The sequence below is a fragment of the Oryzias latipes genome, chromosome 23 (genome assembly GCF_002234675.1).
Source record: "Oryzias latipes chromosome 23, ASM223467v1".
NCBI lineage: Eukaryota > Metazoa > Chordata > Actinopteri > Beloniformes > Adrianichthyidae > Oryzias > Oryzias latipes.
Genome location: NC_019881.2, coordinates 15,950,689 through 15,973,571, shown reverse-complemented (window position 1 = coordinate 15,973,571; position 22,883 = coordinate 15,950,689). Strand labels below are relative to the sequence as shown.

General features: G+C 37.8%; 1 protein-coding gene across 4 annotated transcripts in view; it reads right to left on the bottom strand.

The window, feature by feature from the left end:
- Positions 1-22,555, bottom strand: part of tspan11 (tetraspanin 11) — an 86,630-nt gene extending 64,075 nt beyond the window's left edge. Inside the window, exons 1-9 of one of the 4 annotated variants that reach the window (XR_002293146.2) lie at positions 22,410-22,555; positions 19,647-19,754; positions 17,996-18,187; positions 15,452-15,526; positions 14,115-14,219; positions 13,740-13,898; positions 12,238-12,324; positions 11,253-11,391; positions 7,666-8,140 (exon numbers count right to left, since the gene is read on the bottom strand). Coding sequence is in view for 2 of the 4 variants with exons in the window: in XM_004083051.4 (XP_004083099.1) it covers positions 8,081-8,140; positions 12,238-12,324; positions 13,740-13,898; positions 14,115-14,219; positions 15,452-15,526; positions 17,996-18,187; positions 19,647-19,733 (765 nt within the window). In the remaining 2 variants the exon portion in view is untranslated. Of the gene's footprint in view, positions 1-7,665; positions 8,141-11,252; positions 11,392-12,237; positions 12,325-13,739; positions 13,899-14,114; positions 14,220-15,451; positions 15,527-17,995; positions 18,188-19,646; positions 19,755-22,409 lie in introns of those variants that run through there. The other 3 variants (XR_002293147.2, XM_004083051.4, XM_020714381.2) reach the window with 3 other exon arrangements.
- Between the last annotated feature and the right edge of the window lie 328 nt (positions 22,556-22,883).

The window sequence follows — 22,883 nt, the reverse complement described above, 5'->3', positions numbered from 1 at the left end:
AAGACTCTAGTCCTTCCGCAGCTGTGCACCTTTCTGTCTACAGGACAGGAAATGGAGGCTGCCGTTTAAAGCAGCCAACGCATAAACAGTATCTCACTACCCGTGAACTTCAGGCACTGTTTTGCATTTCAAAATTCGAGTACAATTCACAATTTTGTAATAGACGTGCAACGCAAATAGTTTACTTTAACAACAAACATGCAGACACTTTAAGATAAAAAAGTCTTGACAATATTTTTGGTATCGACCTGACAAGAAAATACACAATTTCTAAAGCAAATAACACAAATAAATGCAGTAAAAGGACAAAATAGCGACTAAACAATGCATAACATTTTAAAAGGCAACAAAAGTGCAGCCATGTTTTTAAGGGAAAAATGTTGAAATAGATTTGATGACCCAAGGTACCCAGAAACACATACAATTGTACTTTTTAGATGCACAACCTTCTTTTTGAATTAATACAATTGAAGAAATTTCACCTTGGAGTGACTGAAGTTATTAGACCATTTAGACCATTTGCTGTATAAAAGAAGTGGACTGAGTGACCCCTCCCCCTTGGCCTTCCAAACAGAAAGTACTTGCTGGCCCCAAGAAGCCAAAATCCCATAGACCTCTATAGAGAAATAAACGGCTATTTCTCAGTCAATATATTTGTCAAAATAATCATTTTGACCTTTTTTTAACATGTTCTTGCTAATCCTTTTTTTTTTACATATTTTTTTCTGTAAAGCAAGTTATTCAACTTATAAACTGACCAATCAAATACTTCAATAAAAGTACGGCGTCTCATGTCGAACATTCGAAAGATTCTCTTGAGCTTGCTTTCAAGTGGTAGAGGTGTGGCCTTCCAATAAGTGCAATCCTGATTGGCAAGAGTGGTTGCCATAGAAATGTATACTCAGACCAGCTCGTACCAGTCATTACCAGTACTTACTGACGATTTGTTGTTCCAACATGGGGACGTTCGTTTAGCAATAACATGACTAAATTAACTTTGTTTCATTGGAGCCAGAAGTAAGCCATTGGGTGACGTCACACTGACCCGGTCCACTTCCATTTCTTTAATGGAAAGAAATACAAGGTGAATACAATAAAAATAGGAATCAACCTGGATCAGTTAATAATGTTGTTTTTCACGTTTTAATGTTGTTTCTTATGTTTTACAAAAGTATCAGATTGGGACTCTGTATCGTATTGGCATCAAAAACAAAACTCTGAATCTGATCAGGAACAAAAAAATTCTGATCGGGACATCCCTAGTTGAGACAACATTTGTCCTTCATTTATAAATAAATCACAAAGAATAATTGCTTTTTAAAGTGGTTGAAATGCAGACAAAATACTTTAGTTTTACTGATTGGTTTTGCTTTTAATGGAAAGAAATATTATAGACTTCACTTTAAGCACTTTGTGTTGTGTTTTATAGGAAAAGTGCTATATACATAGGCCTGCACAATATACCGCAAATTTATCGTTATCGCAATATCCAGCTCTGCAATATGCATATCGCAAAAGACGGCGAATATCGCAATAAATCGCAAACCCAAAATGTGTTAAAACAAACTTCTAGCAGCTTGAAGCATTTAACGAATCAAATAAATCCCTTTATGCTTTGACCAATCAGATGGACGCCTTCCCATTGTTGACCAATCAGATGGAGGCCTATTATGTTAACCCTGGTCCTGAAGAGCCTCAACCCTGCCTGTTTTCCAGCTCTCCTTAACCAGCTTGCTGTTGATTGGCTGACTCAAGTGATTTCACATCCTGATTGACTGAACACACCTGATTTTGGTTATCATTATCGAGCAGTCTAGGGAGAATTGGAAAACAGACAGGGTTGAGGCTCTTGAGGACCAGGGTTAGCCACCCTGACGTTTGTCCCCCATGTCGATGAGGGTCATTTGGAGGATAATTTTTAAACTGTTGCAATGAAATGGGAATGATGTTTTTGTTTATTTTTCTATTTGTTTATTTACCGCAGATTTATCGTTATCGCAATATTGATCACTAATATCGCATATCGCAAGTTTTCCTCATATCGTGCAGCCCTATATATAAATAAAGTTTGATTTGATTTTAATTTATAAGTATTGTTCCTTTCCTTTACATTCACTCATAGGGGTTTGCAAGTCATTTCCTGTATGTTTACTTCTTTAAAGGTCATTGGAAATCTTGTGATTCTGCGCTACAAGCTCAAATTACTGAGAACCAACAAGGATTCGCTCCCATGCTCTCCGTGATGCCAACAATCTCACAGGAATGAGCAGACTTTCCTCTCACGGTCTTTGGTTTCTTTGCTGTGAAAAAGAGATTTCCTCCTCCAAATATCATGACTACTTCCTCTTCCCTCCATTCGTCTTCGGACCATAAACAAACACAGGTTGACAGACCAATCTGTTTACAAAAATCTTTTTGCTTCCCAGCTCACAAGTCGTGTTCAAGCTGACACCATTCCTTTTCAGTTTCTGGAAAACTATCCGTTATGGTTTTCATTAATGAAAGATCGTATAGGCCAACATGTGTCACTATTCCAGATTGACAAATATCTTACATTGGAAAGCCACGTAGAAAAAGAAGAACCATCTTCACCGATACCTTAGCAGGATTTGTTTTTGAGACAAGGCATAGATTTTCTGCTTTTTGTGCATGCAAGCCAAATGTCAGCATGAGCATATGTTACAGAGATAGCCAGCCTGTTTAAGTTTAAACAAAAACAGAATTCCACTCAAATCAATTACCGCTCACAGACACTATCAATAAAGGCCTTAGGGGCCACGTTAAAGCCCAGCATCCTTTACAACCCTGAAGCATGAAGTTCCACCACCTTTCTGGCTTCCTTTACCGCAAAAGAAACACAACATCCATCATTTGAAGCCACTATTTCCACAGACATTACTCTCTTTCTGTTTTTTTTTCTTGTGATGGGAAACAAGCACATAGCAATGCAAGCAAAATTCATCTTCAACCACAAATGAAACAACCTATTCAAACCAAAGAATAGCTGTTTATCAAACACACTGAAGCACAAACTGGAATTTGATGCAAGATGATTTAACTGTCAGGATTTTATCTTTGGGGCTGATAATGCTCAAATACACAACACCATCCTGCACATTCTTGCTTTATCGCTGCTTCACGAGACACCGTTGTATCTCTGCTTAAGGCTCAACTTGTCATAATCTAGCTGTGAAAGCCCCGCGGCCACCCAGACATCTGGTCCGCATCAATCCACGGCCTCATCAACACCATCCTCATCATCATCAGACACAACGCTCTCGGAAAAGTTGTCTTGACACAATTTCTAAACTTTGTTTCCATCTACGCTCATTCTCACATGGACAGAGACCCTCCCACACGCACATACCCACCAAACCACAGCTAGCTCAAATGTTGGGGTTACTGGGAAGTAAGAGGCAAACAGTATGGGATGTGGGACAGCCTCACATCCTAAATGACAAGGAGACATGCTACACGTCAATTTAAATCAAAATCTGGGATCAATCTAATCCCATTCATACATCAGAACCATGGATTAACTATGAAAATTAGCTTTTCATTTTCCAGATGTCCTAAACTGGAAAGTCATCTTGATTCTGTTCATTCAGCAAGAATTTCTATCTTGATATCCTCGGATAGACATGGAGAAGTCGGCATAAATGCCCAAAAGTAACTCCCGTCTTTGCTGTCTTCAAACCTCATTCCCATGTGACAGTAAAACCATTTTCAGGACCAGCTTGGCTGCTTTCCCGAAATCTTGACGTCCAGCTATGAAGTTATGTGACACCTTCTTTCCCATGCCTCTGATGCCGATGGAGAACTGTCAAACACATTTGTGGCCCAAGTTAATGAGTTGCAGGCCTGATGCAAACTTGCTGGGACAGCTAATATAGTTTAAAAAAAAAGAAAAAGAATTGTATTTAATCTGCTTGGTTGTGTGTAATTTTGCTGAAGCTGTGTTTATGTTTGATTGCCATGTTATTTTTTATCTTGACATCCATTTCTGGGCTTTCTGTTAGCTGCAGTTCTTGATGACCTTTCAAACAAACACTTATAACCGGGGATGTACGAACTTTTAATCCAGCTCGCTAACAAATCAAGCAGAAGTACAATCAAAAGCGTAAATAAGGACTTTCAGGCTCCCATCAACTTTTGATCCATTTTAAAAGGGTGATCTTTTAATTATGTTTGTGCCATTTTGAGCCAAAATCAAAAAAACCTGTGTCATTTTCTAGGACATAGTTTCAGCACAGTGGCTCCACTCCATTCTGATGCATCCACAAATAGATCCTTCTACGTCTTTGTTTTCCTCATCCGAGCTGGCATCTGGTTCAAAACTGTACATAGGTTGGGGTTGTGAGGGGCTGTAAGCTAACGGGAGAAATTGAAAACAAAGGGCAAATTTCAAATGAACTCCTGTTGCTCTGCAGAAACTATGTTCTAGAGAACAACACCAATTGTTTGATTGTAGCTAAAAACGGTCCAATTATAATTTAAAGACCATTTGGAACACTTTAAAAATAGATCAAAAGATGATCACAGTGGGGTATGGTGTTTCATCGCTGCCACACAGTGAAAGGGCGTAGACAAGTGAGCGGGCGTATTCAGGAACTGAGTGAGCGAACCTTACAACCACGCAGGCGCAATTCTAACCGAGCGACCCCGCATTTTACAACTGCAGGCCTGCAATCCTAACTGAGCGGTGATCCTGCGCGGTCAATTCCCCTTTGCGCCCTCATCTGGATTTGCACTCAGTGTAAAGACAATTACGCCCTTTCACTTTATGGCAGAGAGGAAACGCCATAGTGGGACACCAAAAACACCATTTTCCTCAGAGTGAGTCTTTAAAGAAAGTTTCCCACGTTATGATTTTGCCAAAAGTACAGCAAATATCAACACCAATATTCCTGCCCACCTTTTAGAGGAAAAAAAAAAGGTCTTTGATGTTTTATCTGTGAATTTACAAGCACACCTGTCATCATCAAATAGTAGAACATGTGTTCTTTGGAAAGCTTTTTTTTTTTCCTTTTGCTGGTCCAGTGAAATATTTACCCTACAGCTATAACGAGATGAGAATGGAGCACATAAGTAGGCTGTGTGATGCATAGAGGCCTCAACACACGGGGAGCGGCGCAACTCCAGCTGCTCTCAATTGTTCTTCATGGGTCTATCTTGGCAAAGAGAGCAAACTGCATGCTAATGTGAGCAGCCTTTCTGCTGTGTGTATGTCCTTCTATCTTGTCAGTCTCTCAGGAATCGTAATATGTGTGACATCTGTAGAAAATGAGAGCCATCCACCCAGAGCTCATGGAGACAGAGGGACGGACAGGCTCTACAGGCTTCCTGAAGCCACAATGCTGGAGAACTTCCAGATTGTTGCAAAACGATGCTTTTTTTTCTTATCTAAATGGGTGACAATGATAAATCGCTGCGTACCAACACAAGGTCTCATAAGCATCTAGAGCAAGGAAACGAAGACAAAGGAAAGCAATGCATTCACATAAATATCTAGCTCATTGAGGAACACTATATATCATCAAAAGGAGCACAAAGAAGCACAGTTGGGTTTTTAAAAAGTTAAGAAATTTCCTTTTTAGGAAACGTCTAAAAACGCAAATACTAACCCACACGTATATTTTGTCTGAAAAGGTCATTTGTGGAGCAATAAATGCTTTAACAAGGTAGCCTTAAGTAGAGTTTTGCTCAGATTAATTGTAAGATTGCATTACAATTAGCATTGAAACCTTAAAATAAGAGTTGTTAGGGTTAAAAAAAAAAGCCATCAAAGCAAGTCTAGCTGGGGCTTCTGTTGTGCTGTCTGTTTCATACACGTTGCCCCATCAAGCTAACTTTAAATGACATATAATAAAAATAACTATAGATACTGTTATCTTCCAGCAAGAAAGGTCTCCAACACCCTCTATTGGTTTATCCACCAGCTCTGGAATTATAATGTATGAACATCTAATAACTTCAACGTTTTATTTTCTGGAAAGAAAATAACAAAAACAAAATTTGTGACAAATTTTTATGAAATTATCTAGCAGAGATAATTAGAATCTAGTCAAAATGCAATCCGATGTTTATTCACTTAAACTCCACTCATTAGTGTAATGTCATATTTCAACATTTTTAGTAGTTTCCATTCATTGAAAATATAGCAGTCAGTGTTACATCAACTCATTAATCAAAACATCAATTTTTAAAAGTACAGGTCATCTAAAATACTTTCTAAGCATCAATCAATATATACATATTACAAGACGTTGCCTCTGAGAATGCAGAGTACTCTCATGAACAAATAAAAATGCACAAAAGGGCAAGCAATGGAGAATATAAATCAAACTGTACTTTAATAGCATAGATCAGCAGTCCGTTAACCTTTTTCAGGCCACAGATCGGTTTAACGTCAGACAAAATTTTCACGGACCTGCCAGTACGAGGCTGAAGTGAGCGTCTGATTTTTTCTTTTTCCCTCCAGTTTTTGCAATCTTTTTAGGTTAAAGTTTATCTTTGTCCCCTGTAAAATATCTGCAGGTGCTTTAAACTTTATTTGTACACTAAATTTTGTGTTGGAACAGTTAAAATTTGATATAGATGTTCCCTTAATCCATACCTGTCAAAGTGAAAGTTAAAATCAGACGCCAACTTCAGCCTCATCTGAAGGATGAGGATAAATATAAAAATACTTAAATACAACAAGGAAAAACAAATGATAAAACTGTTATTTTCTAAATATAATAAGAAATGTGAATCCACCACTTGAACAACTTTATTAACGGCATCCTTGTAACAGACAGCTGGTTGCAAAATATTATTCATCATTAGTGTGGTGTGCGGGAACTAATTTCGCAATAATTTTTGGAGGAAAGACTCCTGGTTTTTGTCTTTTAATGCACCTTTCCTTTATTTTGAAGTCAAAGGCTCTTCTTCTGTTTCCATACTGGCCCTTTCCTGAGAAAAAAAACTTTCCTAATACGTTTGTCAAGTAGTGGATGGATTTTCGACACGTGACAGAGCATCCAGTAGTTTTTCCAGATAAAAGTTCTTTCAAAATCAGAATATAAACAAAACAGAAAAAATGTTGGTCATTTTTTTTCTATTTGGTCCGGAACCAACTGTCCCACGGACCGAGGGGTTGGAGACCACTGAGGCAGAGGGTGTATCCCACCTCCACACCGATAGGCTGGAACAGGCTTCAGCAACCCCAGTATAACCCAGAAAAGGACTAACCCAGAAGAGCAGATAGATGGATGAACAAAAGGGTTCTTTACCCTTGTGCTATCTTAGATGACCCCACCCTTACTTTGATGCGTTCTCCCTACAATGACAAAGGTGGATAAAGGTGGAATGATTTCATGTAATCCATGGACACCAGTGAAGATCACAAATCATTGAAGAAAAAAGGTTCAGAGCACTGTCTAGTGGGTCTAGATGACCCAACTCCCAACGTTAAAGTGCCTAGGATAGCACAAGGGTTAAAGATCTTAGTGTGCCTGTAATTCCTGTAATGCACAAGAGTTGCCACTAGATGGAGTCAGATATTAGAAGATGAATTTACATTTTGTCCATCAGCTGTTCAATAAAACATTGATTCATTATTGATTTCTCTACACGGTCAAACATTTAAGAGAATATTATAATGCATAATATATATAAAGTAAAAATATAAATCTTTTACAGTGTAATTTCAGCAGGTTTTAGGCACAGGATTAGTTTGACTATACATCAGCAGCCATGACAGAGGCACAATGTGTTTCATATTAGTGCCTTTTCTCAGCTCCTTCAACCTATTAAATATATCTTTGCATTGTAGTGATGTATTGAAGGCAATATTACTTTAATGATTTTGCCCACATTAAAGCATGCACTTAAGCCAAGGCAGTTAGATTAAAAAAAAAGATAACGCTCTTGGTTAGCTTATTCAAGTTTACTCTGATAAAAGAAAGGCCTTGCTACTCATGCACCGGGTTTGTTTCTGACTGTATTCTCTGTGACCAGCTCAGAATTGAAGTATAGTTAAGTGACGTGTCACGGGTGTTCCATCTGTTTTGAACGCTGTGTTGGTTTCCTGGTGTGTTCAGTAAGGGTCAATCTTGATCCGTCTGTACAAGCAGCAGGTGAACACCATCCCACAGATCTGAAAACAGCAAGTTGGTAGTCAGTCACTGGATGACTGCAGAAATTTTGAACGTTGCTAAATGTTTGGCAGGGAAGAGTTAAAGGTGATGCAGCTAGAGAGTGCTGGAAAGCACAGGCATCTGGCTGGTTACTATGGGGAAGTGTTTACAGCAGCAACAGAGCATGTGCACAAAGTGGCTTAACAAAAAAGGAAATGAGGTGAATGTAAAGGCACATTCATGCACCAATGTATTTTACCCTAAAAATAAACAATAATGTGGTCCTTCGCTGCATTGCAGTTCACCCTTTTTTCAGTGCAACTTTCCTTTTTACTTTTTATTGTTTTTCCAGTGCAGTGTTCTGCATCCTGATTGACCTTGTCAACTGTGTCTTCTGTACAGAATGGGTTCACGTCTACATGAATCTTCAATCACTAACAAATGATTGCTTTTATTCTATAATACTGAACTTAATTTTCTTCATTTCTGTCTGAGAAACGTGTATAAAGTGTGTAGTGAGAGGACTTTTACACCTGTAAAATATCTGTATTTCTACTATGCAGATTTCAGAACGTAACCCCACTATAAATGAGGGATTAACTGACACAAAAATCTGGACAAAAATACAAAAACTTTACATGAAGTCAATCGTTATTTAAAAAACTGGAGCAGCACATGATGGTATAAGTAATGGAAAATTGTTTTCAAACTGCAAGACGGTGACTTCTATTGATTTTAATAACTAAACAATGTACTAAAGAAATCGCCAACACAAACAAAAAGCACATTTATCAAGTCATTGTTTTTTTTATTTTTTTCCCCCCGGAAAAAAAGTGAAAATATTTTAAAACCATGACATTTAAATGGATGGAACACAGAACTATGACTATAAACCTTTGCTAATCTGAGAAACGATGAATATACTCTACACTTTAGAGACTCCATGTTATACATAAACTAATCCAGTGTTTTTCAACCAGTGTGCCACAGCAAACTAGTGTGCCGTGGGAGATGGCCAGGTGTTCCGTGGGAAATTGTTCATTTTCACTGATCTGAAAAACTTACCATCGCCACGTTATCAGCTCGGTGTTCATCCAAACAGGCCCTGATAAAACACTGAGTTTTTCGTATATGAAACATCATAAAATGCTTTTTTCTTTAGTTTATTTGATTTTTTTTTATAGAATTAGCCGATAACTGAAAAGTCTTGCCTCTTAAACTCTCCACCAATCATTCTTGGAGGTTTAAGCAATAGGTCACTAGTCTGACCAATCAGACGTGGTAAATGTCCTCACTTCCTGGTGCTGACACGACTCAGAGTTTCTGAATTCTAGCATAAATAGCAGCTCAAGATCATGTTTAGCGCTGTTACTTCCCACGGGGTCTGTTGTCAGACCATGTAAAAGGTGCATAAATTAATAAAACTTAAAGATGTGAGTCTGTCCAGCTTCAGCGCCACTGTTAGCACTACATCTCCCATGATGCATCGGGTTAAAGTGACAGCTACTCTTACTGAGCTGCTGTAAACTGTCATGAGGTACAACAAACAGAAACATGGAAAAGACTCATTCCATTTCAGCCGTAAAGCACTTTTGAAAAGTTGAAGTCAAGTTTAGATAAAAGTAAAAAAATACAGGATTATGGTTAAGTGGCCAGAGACACATTGAAACTAAATTGAAAAGACTGTATTTCATAATTTTTTTTTTTTTTGTTAAAGTAACATTTTTTATTAAGACAAAAGAAAAACATTAATGAACATGAATAGAATGTTGGTCTTTTTTGTTTTAATTTATCAAGGATGTTATCATCATATAATTGTTTAGAAATTGCAGTTGCTTTGGCATAAACACAAAAAAATTCAATAAATGAATCTATTAAGAAAAAATATATTATTGTTTTTTTTTTGGGGGGGGGGGTTGTGACGTTACATGAAATTGCATTGTAATAGACTGGAGGGAAAACAACTAACTGGGTAAACTTTCAATTAATTTAGTTGTAAATTATTATCGACAACTATCACAAATTTTAGAAAAAAACTGATGGAACTTCAGGCTTTTTGTGCCTCAGGTATTAGAATAAAATGCATGAGAGATTGTGGAGAGACTGTTCATCAATACAGACTACAGAGTTTCTCTTTTGCTACATTTTTGTTTGTTGGTGTGCTTCGGGATTTTCGGCTCAAAAGAGGTTCAAAAACACTGAACTAACCATATGACTGCTGAAAATGTTCAGAAACTGAAGCAGCAGGAGCAGAAAAGAACCCAAGCTGCAGGTCTTGATGGATGAACAGGCAAAAGGCCAGATTCCATCTTAAAGCCTCTAAAAGCCCTGTGAGTACGCCTCATCAAGCTAGTCAGCACTCTGTTTCTGCTCATTCTCATTGGAGCAGTTTGCCTCCACCAGAGGCATTATGTCTCAAAGTCTAAAAGGTGAGAGCTTTTACGTACTTTAGATATGAAAAAAAATCAAAGGCACGTGTTAATTAGATTTTAAAAATACACGTGAAAGTACACAGCGTTTGGTTAGATAACACCGTTTTCTATCTGAGAGGCCAAAACAACTCCAAGTCCCTGCCAAACAATATTTATTTTAGCCTGGTCTATTTTACATGAAAAGTAACTATAGCAACAACACAAAAGCATTTGTGTTTAATGTAATCAGAGGTGTCAGTGAGAGGGGGTGGGGAAATAATCGAAGCATTTATAGCTTTTTTTTTTTGCAATAATTAATGAAATAATGATCTTACTTTGACGAATTGCGACTCACAGCAAAACATTATAGGAAGTCGATTTTCACAGAATCATGTATGGCTGTGTCATCAATGAAGGGTTTTTAGATGGAAATTTTAAACCCTTTTTCTTTGCATGAGAAGTTCAGCTGTGATTAACTGAGCCAGTCACACAAGGCGTTCGACCTTTTCTCAAGCCGTCACATTCTTATCTTCCTCAACAGCCCATTAGCATAGCATGCATAGCAGCAGACACCTTTAGCACAGCCAAAGCCAAGCAGATGAATTCCTGCTGCAAAGATAATAAAAAGAACTTGATGTTCATTCAGCACGCATGCAGCCATGTTTAGCACCTTGCAGGCAGCCAAGCAAGAACAAGGCATGCAGTCCGATGTCCACAGTACCCTCCAAGCTTGTCTCTCCAATTGATTTAAATCACCAAGATGCACTAGAGCCAAATTACAATGCACCAAACTCCTCCTCCTCCTCTTCTTCTTTATAGAGCAGATATATAAAGCAGGCTGTCAAGAATGCCCCGACCAGCTACAGTGAGACCAAACACACAAACACAGACGCACAATGTAACGCAGAAACAGATTAGTTTGGTACACCAGATGGTTTATGCCAGTAGGTGATTTTCCTGAAGCAAATCACGGCTAATCTAAAATGTTTACACATAAAGAAGGAACACAGACATGATTAAAGACATCATATTTGTTTGGAAAAAAAAAACACATTAAATGCAAAACAAGTACTGTAAACATTTATCGTTTGTCATATTACAAGAATACTCTTTAAAAATAAAAAAAAAACAGACTTTAGAAAGCTCAAAGTATTTTAGGAGCTGCATGACTGATTTTCTCATCTTTTTCACATAATTATGTCAGTTAAATTATGGCCTTATCTCTTTGTCAGGTCTCTGACTATCTATTAAAACATAACAGACCACCAAGTGACCGCTCAAGTGTTTAGAGTTCAACATTTTCTTAGAGACACCCAGAGCAAAAAGTTGTTCCTTCAGTTAATTTCACACAGCTTCAGTAGAAAAGGGGTTATTCTTTATGATACGACACAAAAGAGCACGCATCACTGATCTCTGGGAGGCTTCAAACTGCTTCATACTGAGACTAAGTAATTAAAATGACTCAATACATTCATTCTACGGAGCGCAGTGTGAGATGAAATAAAAAGCTCTTTGGAGGTTGTTGACCTGCAGTCGTGCATTCTCTGTAACCAGGATTAAAACCCTGACCAACTGGCTTTGTTAGTTTTTATTCAAAAACACTTCTGCTCTTTCTAAGCAGCATGAAGTTGGAAAAACTGAGCCTGAATAAAAGAAAAAATGTCCCTTTTCCTACAAACACCAACTACAGATTTTGTTCTGCTCACCTGAAGACAAGCCACTCCGATCCCCACAGCACCAATGACTAACAAGTGGTCTGCTAGAAACTGTTCCAGCTTAGTAATGCAACCACCCTGCAGGAAAAACGAGACAAATCAATGACATTGAAACAGATACACAAAAATGTTATATTTTTTTACCATTACTGGTAAAAAAAAAAAAAACTTTTGGTGGCTGGCCATGGTCAGAACGGGACAGAGGATGGACATTAGCCTAGGCTACAGTCCTGCATGTTTACAGTGGCTCACTATTTTTAGAGCATTCCACACTGTTCTTTGTATGCATTGTCCCTTAAATAAATAAAAACAAATACAAATACAAATACTGCACAGCTAAAACTACAAAAATAAAGCAAAAAAGAAACAAACAGGACAACGTCAAAATCCATGTCAATATGCCGGTTAATTATGCAGGGCATTATTATAAAACATCCATCCATTCATTTTCTGACCCTTTAGGGTCCCGGGTGCCAATCCCAGCCTCTCTGGATCCTTTAGTTCATCACAGGGCCACACAGAGACAGACAACAACACACTCTCACATTCACACCTAAGAGACTATTTTTGATTCACCAGTTAATCTATGAACAATGTTTTTGGACTGTGGAGGGACGCCACACATGCACGAGGAGAACATGCTAACTCCATGCAGAAAGGTCCCAGCCGGGATTCAAACCTGGGTCTACTTGCTGAGAGGTGAGAGTGCTGAACACTACACCACTGTGCAGCTCTTATCAAGCCAACAAATCTTAATACAACAATACTGAATAGTTTGGGATAGTCTGTTTCTTTTGCAATACATAAGAAATTAAGTACAAATTTGGTTGGAATTTGGCACTTTACAAATAAGCTGAACTGAGTTTAACTAAAAATATATAGTAAAAAAAAAAAGGTTTGCTCACAATTCAACATGTATGAATACGCAAGAGAGAGCTTTAACATCAAATTTGGCAAAAATGCAAAAAGAGAGAGAAATAAAATGAAAAGAAAACAGATGCAAGTTATTTTTAGCTTTAAAATGTAGTTGTAAATATTTTCTACCAAGATACCCCACCTGTTGAGTGGAAAAACACTGCTTTATTATTTTCTAAGAGGCTGCAGAGTAATTGCAATTAAATAAAAGTTCAAAAACACAAATATTTTATTTCAGCCACGTTTTAGCCAACTTTTAAGTTTAGAACTCAAAGATTTCTCTCATTTACAAAAAATGTAGATATTATGAAATCCGTTTTAGATACTGTGCTATAAGCTTACCTTTAAAAAAAAGCTCTGCACTGCATGAATGAGCATTACAAAAATCCTTATTTAAATATCTCATCTGGAATTTACCACAGAAAACTGTCTGCTGAAAGTTATTTGCTCTTATGATCTACTCATTGGTCGGTGCTAGCTGTGCATCATTAATTCGTCCGTATAATGACGGCCTTCCGCTTTATCTTAGCCACCACAACCACCGTTCCTCATTTCCCCTAACCTGTTGGAGCACTTACCTCCACCTTGTAGATGTTGGAGGGGTGGTCTCTCTTGCCACACGCATGGGTAATAGTCTTACAGCAGCTATCAGGGACCACTCTTTGCTCTGCCGCGATTGATGAGATGTACACGCTGTGCGCCCAATCCTGGGAGTTGTTGCTGCCACAGCATTTAAACTGGATGAAGAGAACTCAGAGTTAGGCATGTCTTCCTCTGCATTTTACTTCCAAGGAGCCAGTCTGTCTCCAAGAACTTTTAAGATAGTGCTGGGCAACAGTTCCAGCATACCAAGTTGTGGAAACCCCATTAATGTTAAGAGAACTTTTTCATCTAGACGCACCTTTGCATTAACAAAACATTAGATCTAATGGTTTTAATAATATATAACATACATCTTGTTGTAGTCTGTCTACAGCTGCTGTGATGGCCTCCTTCCCAGGCTGAGCATAATTCTCTGACATGGTTTGGTTCAGATGCTGCTTTAGCTCTTCACTCAGCTTAAACAGACAAAAGAAAAGCATCTTCAGCATAGATCCAATATAAAATACATTTCATGTTTATTACCTACAAACACAATTATTTATTTTGAATTAAAAATATCGTGGTACAGAAGTTCAGCTAAACTTTGAGGTTTTGTACATACATTTTGTCATGATGCCCAATTTTCAACAAACTCTGCCTACCTCGTGAGCAGTTTCACTCAAATCAATTTAAGTCCATCATTCCAACACTACAGTTTTCTTTCTACGGTTTAGAAGTGAGAAACTGCCTTCTTAAAGGCTACCCAACAGAATAGTGTTTCAGGGATTTTTAACATGTTCTTGTTGCATTTTTCTCATGATGGAGGACATCTATATAGAAAATTAAGCACAGAATTGCATTTCTGAGTATTTCTTTATTTAAATAGTTGTGAATCAGAATGTATTTGTGATTTAGAAAGCATGCTGGGAAGGCCACAAGCTCGCTGCTCCGCTCCATTCCGATGCGTCCACTTGGCGACGAATAGATGCATGCACGTCTTTGTTTTCCTCATCTGAATTCTAAACTGGATAGCTGGATAGCACCAATATTGCTCACCATTTTTGTTGCACCTGTAATGGTAGGTTGGGTCTGCACAATAAATCGCAAATTTATGTATGCAGGAGCTGTGCAATATGCATATCGCAAAAGATGGTGAAAATTACAATTAATCGTTACCTTAAATGTGCTAAAACAATTGTATGGCAGCTTGAAGTATTTAAATGACTCAAATAAATCCCATTCATGCATCTGACCAATCAGGTGGAGCCCCTTACGTTGTTGACCAATCGGATGGAGCTCTTGTTTGTTAGATGCTCGGCTCCTAAGTAGACGGGGGTCATTTGGAGTATAATTTAAGTCATGGTGACTATTATTTAAATTAAACTGTTGCAGTGAAAAGGAAATTATGTTTTGAGTTGTTTTGCTATTTTTTGTTCTATCGCGAGTTACATGGTCATTGCAAAATTGATCACTAATATTGCATATCGTGAGTTTTCCTCATATTGTGCAGTGAGGGGCTGTAAGCTAGTGAGAGTAGAGCTGTTACGGTGTGGGATTTTTGATCACCACGGTGATGAAGCAGCAATAATCGCGGTGTCGCGTTTTTTTCTCTCCAATCTTTGCTTTATTGTTTTGTTCCCACAACACAGACAAGTCAGCCCGCTTACAGGCTGGAGCTAAAAGGGAATCATCAGCATTCATCACTTACCCTCTGATAGTACACATACGCCAGAACTCCAGCCACCAGTTCAATCAAGAAGATAACCAAAAGGAAGAAGAAATACTGTACAGGAAATAAGAAAACAGAGGGTGAAGTTCAATGCATTGCGCCTCGGCTTGAATTAATCAAGACATCTTTGCCTCGCAATTGTCAGCGCAGTTGTCGCCTTAACTAAGTCGTTGCTAACTCAAGCTGCTCAAAGTTGTGACAGCTCAATACAAACTACTATCAACTGTCATCCTGCTGCATCTGTCGCTTCCAACACAGATGGCAATACCGCACAAGACGGAGACAGTCATAAAGGAAGCCGACAGGCTGCGCGGAAGGATCCCCGCCTGTATGTTTTAATGATCACTGCATGTGGCTTAAAACTGTGTCACTGTCTGTCATAACAGACTTTAAGAAGTCGAATTGGCAAGAACTCTACTAACGAAACTGAAACCTCAGAGTTTGGCATTCCTCAGGGAAACCAGAATCTGACTTTGGATAATTACATCAACTCCAAACTTACAAGATAAAATCTGGAAAAGAAAGCTAAACAATAACCTTTAATACCAACCAAAGCTAAAAAGCATATTTAACATGTGCAGCAAACAGACTGACAACAAGAACTCCAGCTTTTTTATCCAAAAACCACAAATCTTTCTTTAATGAAACGGTTCAACGCACTTCTCGAGTACAGTCAAAGGCACCAAACACAAACACACAACTAATTAGATCCTGCTGTCACACAGTGAGAGAAAACAATGTGTGACTAAAACACAAAGCAAAACCTGCAGAACACAAATAACATGATGACAGGCCGTCAGGAGCAAACAGCTGCAGGGAAACCATGTTGGAGACATCAAGGCCTCTCGCACATGAGCCTGCTTTCCATTAATTCAATCAGGAACTGAATGCATCAGGTCTAAAACATTTTGTAGCAGCAGCTAAATGAAATATATCAAAGCAAATAATAACTATGCTTCTACAGCACAACACCGCCACATATAAAACTGCGTTGGACTACTTTTAGTTTTAAGATTTTTAGATTTCTTCCATGTTAAAAAAACTACTTTCAGTCTAGATAAATGCATTTTTTAATACAATTTAATATCCTAGCATTGTAACAGTGATAGGAATGTGGTGAGATGCGTTCCCCCTTCCCCGGGGGCCAAAGCCATACTGAACAAACTGATTCCTAACATTGTCATCTTGGAATATGCGGAGTGCTTGAAAGAAAAAAATATATATACAGCTGAATCAGACTGTTTGCAAGAAGATGCTCCATTCCGTCCTATAGATTAATAAATGTGTGCGTTTTTGTTGTGCAATGTATAAATGTCAGACATGAACATATTTAGACACACATAATTGTGTGATGAATGATCGGCATGAAACGTCAGAGGATTGTGGGACTTTTAAGAGCTCATCGTACATATAGGATCAATACTCAGGACATGAATTGAACTCATTTGAAATTAAAGTAAAAAAAAAAAAAAAAGTAAAGTTTTAAACTGCAACAAATAAAGCGATGTTAATTTTTCTTTACTAAACTTGATTAATTTACTCCAAGCAACTGGTAAGTAAACTCTACTCCTGATTCCAGTGCCCCCATAGATGCCCTTTGCTCTCATCTATTGCCTCATCCATCAATATTGATAGGCAGAACTATAAATGGTTGTGCGGCAGCTAGTGTTCATATCCTGCCTGCTTTTCCTCCTTTTGGGTCCTGCCTCTGCAAAATAATGAGGACAGCAAGGGTTCCCGTCAGAGTCATTTTTCAGCCGCGCGTGACAAACCGTAAAAGAGAGTTGGCACAGATGAGATCTGGGTTATGCTGCTGCATTTGTGTAAAGAACAGCCCACTGGCAGCAAAATGTGGAGTACGAGTCATTCATGTTTCTTCTGGTTCTACACGTGTTACCTCAACATGTCTCATTGGCATGCTAAATAACATGTAGACCAACAAAATAATGTCACCTGAATTCTATGCAGAAGTTTTCTAACATCCTGAAAGAAAGATAACCATGGGGTCAAATCACAATCAGCCTAAAGTGTGTAAATTGAGAACTGAAAGCAAAGAGTGAGAAAAGAGAAGAAAAAACAACTTTAAAGTACAAAACAGCAACTCTTACTAATAAAAATTTTTATTTGGTACAAGTTCTTGCTGTTTGTTTTATTATTATTCAAGGTTAAAAAAAATGATTTTCAATATTTTCATAGGTTTCGATTATTTTTTATTTACAATTTTATTTTTCAATTTACAATTTTATTCTTTATATTTACAATGCTATTTTTGACATTTATATTTCTTTTAATTTTATATGTTTATTTTAAGTTTACAACCTGCACTCAAATTTTCTTTTTTCTTTCTTGCTTTTTTTAAATTCACAATGACTAGTTTGAAATCTACAATCTGGTGTTTCATTCATTTTAAGCTGATCCTGATTTGACATCACAGATAACCAAAGATTTCAGTGTTTTGGTGTCAAACCCCTTCTTTTTAGAGTTTGAACTAGAGAGTGGGGCTTTCCCTTTTTGGCGTCTCACCACAGACAAACATCTTCTGCGCTCCCGGATGACGGCACAGCAACCCAAAAAGCCAGTAACCACCACCAGACTTCCAGCCAGGATGAGGATATATGCAGAGACGGCGAAGGTGCTGGAAGCCAGCAGACTTAAGTAGTCGCTCTTCTCCACCAGTGTCCAGACTCCTACACCCAAAACAGCAGCTCCACCCATCTGGAAGGCCAGAGAAAGCATAGGGAAATGGAGGAGGAATGAAAATGCTTTAAAACACAACCAAAGACAAAAAAATATTCTGTCTTATTAAACCCTCACTTGAGAGAGTTGCCAGCCTTTTGACGTTTATTTATTTTTGTGTGAGTGATAAAGTATAAAAAGGAGAAGGTGCTTATTAAAAAATGGAAGAAGAATAGAGAAATGTGTCAGAGTTTTTGTTGTTTTTTTCCCAAAAAAAGACAAACATGTATGGTAAAGACTAAAGAGACAAAACAGTTTCACAAACTTACAACTAGAAAAAGTAAACAGTCGACAGAGATGAGGTCAGATAGGAAAGAGAGGAGAAACCATATAAAGTGGCATAAACAACAATCACTGAAGCACAGCAACTTCAGAAGGCAGAAGGCCTACTTCCCTCCAGCAATCCTGAATGACCCAGAGCGACATTGAAATATTTTCCTCCAATCTCATGGGTTTAACAGGAAAACAACTAGGAAATGCTTTCAGAAGTTGTTTTGTTTTGTCGTTTTCATCCTCCCACCCCTCTGAACAAAGATTCTCTTTCACACAGCAGCACAGGCCAAAACCTTGGAGACCCCGGTGGGGAGGAGTGCTGTTTTGAAAGATCATTCTGATCTCTCAACTATGTTTAGAGTTTCATTTAATGTTTAGGCATGCTGGATTGAACTAGAAAAGCACCACATACCTTTGAAACACTACAAAAGTTGGGGTTTCAACTTTCAAATAACTCCTCAAAAAGGAGCATCATCAGGCAGACAATTGAAAACTAGAAAAAAAGTCATTCTATTTTATTTATTCAAGTCCTCGAATACAAACAATATTTTTTTTAAATTATGTTTTTAGTTGTGCATCTATAAAATATTTGCTAACAAGTGTTTTTTAACCTGCACTTTTGATTTTGTAAATAACGATCTATATTATTTTACAGACTTTGTGTATGTCAGCAATGTATTAAGTATGTGTCAGATATGTTTTTGTTCTCCATTTCATACTGAAAGACATTGCTTCAACATCTTGTCTGTGTCTGACCAGAACTGGAAATGCGTCAGATCAGCAGATGACTAATTGTAAATCAAATTGTGTTATGAAATTGTAAATGTATTAAATCATTTCAATAATTCAGATAGAAAAAAAAATTTGAAATTATTTAATCCCAATAAAAGGTTATTCAATTCTAGAAGAGTTTACATTTAACTAGTAAATTATAAGCAACAAAATTGGAATTTTTAGCAGTAAAATTATCATTTCCAGCATGAAAAGCAAACAGATGTGTCTTTTTACCTCCAAAAAACTCATAAACATGACAGTTTATTTCATGAATCAATGTTCCCGCTTGTGAGTGAATATTGGCTTGAATAAATTATTCATAAACACAGCCCTACTGAACTGAAGTAAACATTCAGTAGCCTTGGTTTTAAAGGTATTTAGAAGCACTTACCCAAAAGAGAAAGTTAAAAATAAAAAGCAGATATTTGAGGCACACGGTCTGCCAGTCCCCCTGCTCATCTTTGTGAAGGGCCGACATCTTCCTTCCTTCAGCTCAGCTCTGAAAGTGCAGATTTGTTTCATTTAGTGCATTCATTCATTGTTTTATGTTGGTTTCCTTCTGTTCAGTGTTACTCATTTCCTACTCTGGGAACAAACAACAAGAATTTGTGTCAGAAAGTTTCCTGCTCCCAGCCCTCCAGAAAAACCCAGATTTATGTTTCTCTTAGTCCTCCTCATGAAAGTCAAGTTTATTTTATTCAAATCCCCATTTTGATGCTTTTTCCTGTGTATTAGTCATGGAAAAAAAACACATTTACAAACAATGAAGAGGGTATTTATTTAGTTTTAATAAAAAGAGAAAATACAATAAAAAACAAGGGGTTCTTCTTAAGGAAAAATGGCACTTCAGTGTTCAGCAGAGATAGATAGATTGTATCTGTACGGATCAATTTGATCAAATAAAACTCCAATGTTAGTCTTTAAAGTCCCATTCCAACCCTCTTTTGAGGTAGGGCTGCACGATAAGTGGAAAACTTGCAATATGCGATATTTGTGATCAATATTGCGATGACGATATATAACTTGCGGTATATGAACAAATAGCAAAACAACCAAAAACCATAATTTCCGTTTCACTGAAACAGCTTAATTTAAATAACAGTTAACCCAAGTCTATATTGGAGGCGAACATCTAACATAAAAAGCCTCCATCCGATTGGTCAAATGCCTAAATGGATTTATTTGATTCGTTAAATACTTCAAGCTGCCATAAGGTTGTTGTAGCACATTTAAGATAACCATTTATTGCGATTTTTGCCGTCTTTTCCGGTATATACGTTGCAGAGCTTGATGCCGCAATTACGATAAATTTGCGAAATATTGTGCAGGCCTAGAGTAAATACAAATGAACTTTTTATAAACCTCGAAGTCATTAATTTGGTGTGTGTTTGTTATCCTGTAAATAAGAAGCCACTTAGTGAAAAGCATTTCCAGTGGAGCCATAAAGCTGATCTATAGAGTGGCTCCTCAGTGGACAACACCACAAGAAATACTGCAAGTTCAGCTGAACTCATCTAAAAATGTGTGTGAGCAAACACACTGGCTCAATAAACACATTTAAGTGGGCTTCCCACAAATGAAATGCAGAAAAGAGCTGGATGGCTTATCAGAGAGCTTAAGGTGTCCATAAAAAACTGGAGGGAAACTGACCAAAACCATAAATCCACAAGAAATGAATTAATGATCAGTAAAATATTCAAAGGTTCATTTATCTTTAATGATCAAGTTTTCTTTTTTGTTTTGTTTTTTCTTTCGCTTTTAAATCTATTTGGAATTGCTTTTGAACTCAATCTTGGATTTACCTTTCCTAACATGAACAACTGCCAATCATGACATCATAAGAGACACATTAAAAGATAATAAAATAAAGTGCAAAAATTCAATTTATTAACTTATTCTCAGAACCTTTCCAAACTAACTGACAGATCACTAATTGTGAGTAGCGGAAACTAATGCTTAAATGTTTTTTTTCTTTTTAAATCACTTTTAAAACAAAGTTTCAAATCCTATTTATTAGACTGTTTTTGATCCTGGCATCTCTCCTTAGATCGCCAGTCCTGCAGACCTGATGGAAATTTCAACAACCACTTTAATGGAGTGGATAGGTCAACATCAGGTCAGATCTCAGCAGTTCAGCTGAACCTGACGGACAGTTGACCCTTTTTTGTAGACAAGAAACTGTGCGTTATGGACACAATGGACAGATGGTTTGAGAGGAGTTGGAGAAGCCAAAGTGTGGAGAAACCTTTTCTCAACAAAGGCGGTGATGGTGAAGGGTGTATGGGGTGTAGTGAGTCATTTCCTGGGATCGTATTTACACCCACAATAAACCACTAATAAATAGTAAGTGCCCCCGCCTTGGAGCCACACCTAATCAATCTAGTTAACTTTTTTGACACACAAGGCTTCAAGTAATCAAAATATAATTAAACCGAATCCTTCATCAGCTGTAACAACTTAAGGTCTCTTCTCATCGTTCCATCCATCCATCCTCCGTAATCAGGAAAAAAACTTTTAGAAACACGATTTTCATCGGAGTGGCTCTTTAAGCTATGTATCTGAATGAAATCTACTGATGTGCATGTTTGTGTGTGCGTGTGTGTGTGTGTGTGTGTGCGCGCGCGCAAATAGGGGCACGCTTTCTGGCGTATTTAACTTTCCTGTGACGACACTGTCCCCATCTGAGAGAACCACCTGTAACCGCTTTTATCGACCACACATCGCATTACACGACCAAAAAGAAAATAAACTTCACCTTTGAAGCTCCATACATCACATTTAAAACCATAACAGCAAGGGGATAGAAAACAATTAGCGTTAGGCCTTACAGTGCGTGTGTAGACAGCTAAGGAGGACACCATAGATAGGTAGTAGCACCAGACCGGTGTCCTGCCTCCCACCTTAAATATTTCCGACTTTGCCCATTTTCTGTGTCCTTTGGTGTCATAAATTAAAGGCATACATATACACTTGGTGACATTTTAAATCCATTTCCCCGTAGGAACGTGAGCATAAAGCCGAGCATCCCGAAAAACGAATCACCTGCGTTTACTTTGCTCGCGCGCGGTTAAGTTTTCCCGGCTATCTAAAAGTTAACTCGACAAAAAAAACTGCGTAGTTCGTCAAAATATCCGGGAAAGCTCTTGTAACTCACCAGAGCGAAGTTTCTTACGAACAACAAGCCGCTTTTAAAGGAAATTTCCCTAGGGAAACAGCGAACACCACTGCAGTGGCAGCCGTTTCGTCCAGCCGAGCTGCTGCTGCCTTCAGGGTGTCCAGCAGTCTGCGGCGGTGGTGCTTTCAGGGACAGCTCGTCTTTTTTATGTTGAGCACCGATCATGCCAATCCAGCGTACATTTAATCAAACTATTTTCACATAGTAAATAGATATTTTAAACCAATCTATAAAACTGATAAAATAGTAAAGATTTTAACCACCTATTTTCTATTTGATCATAACATTAAAACATAATAATGTCAGTAATATCCATTGAGCTGTTCTTATAGTATTGATTTAAACGGACTTTAATTATTATTTCTTTGTCTTAACATCGAAGTACGATCATAAAAGACTGGCATGAATTTTTAGCCATTTGAGGCAATCTTTGTAGTTGGCACATTTCCGACA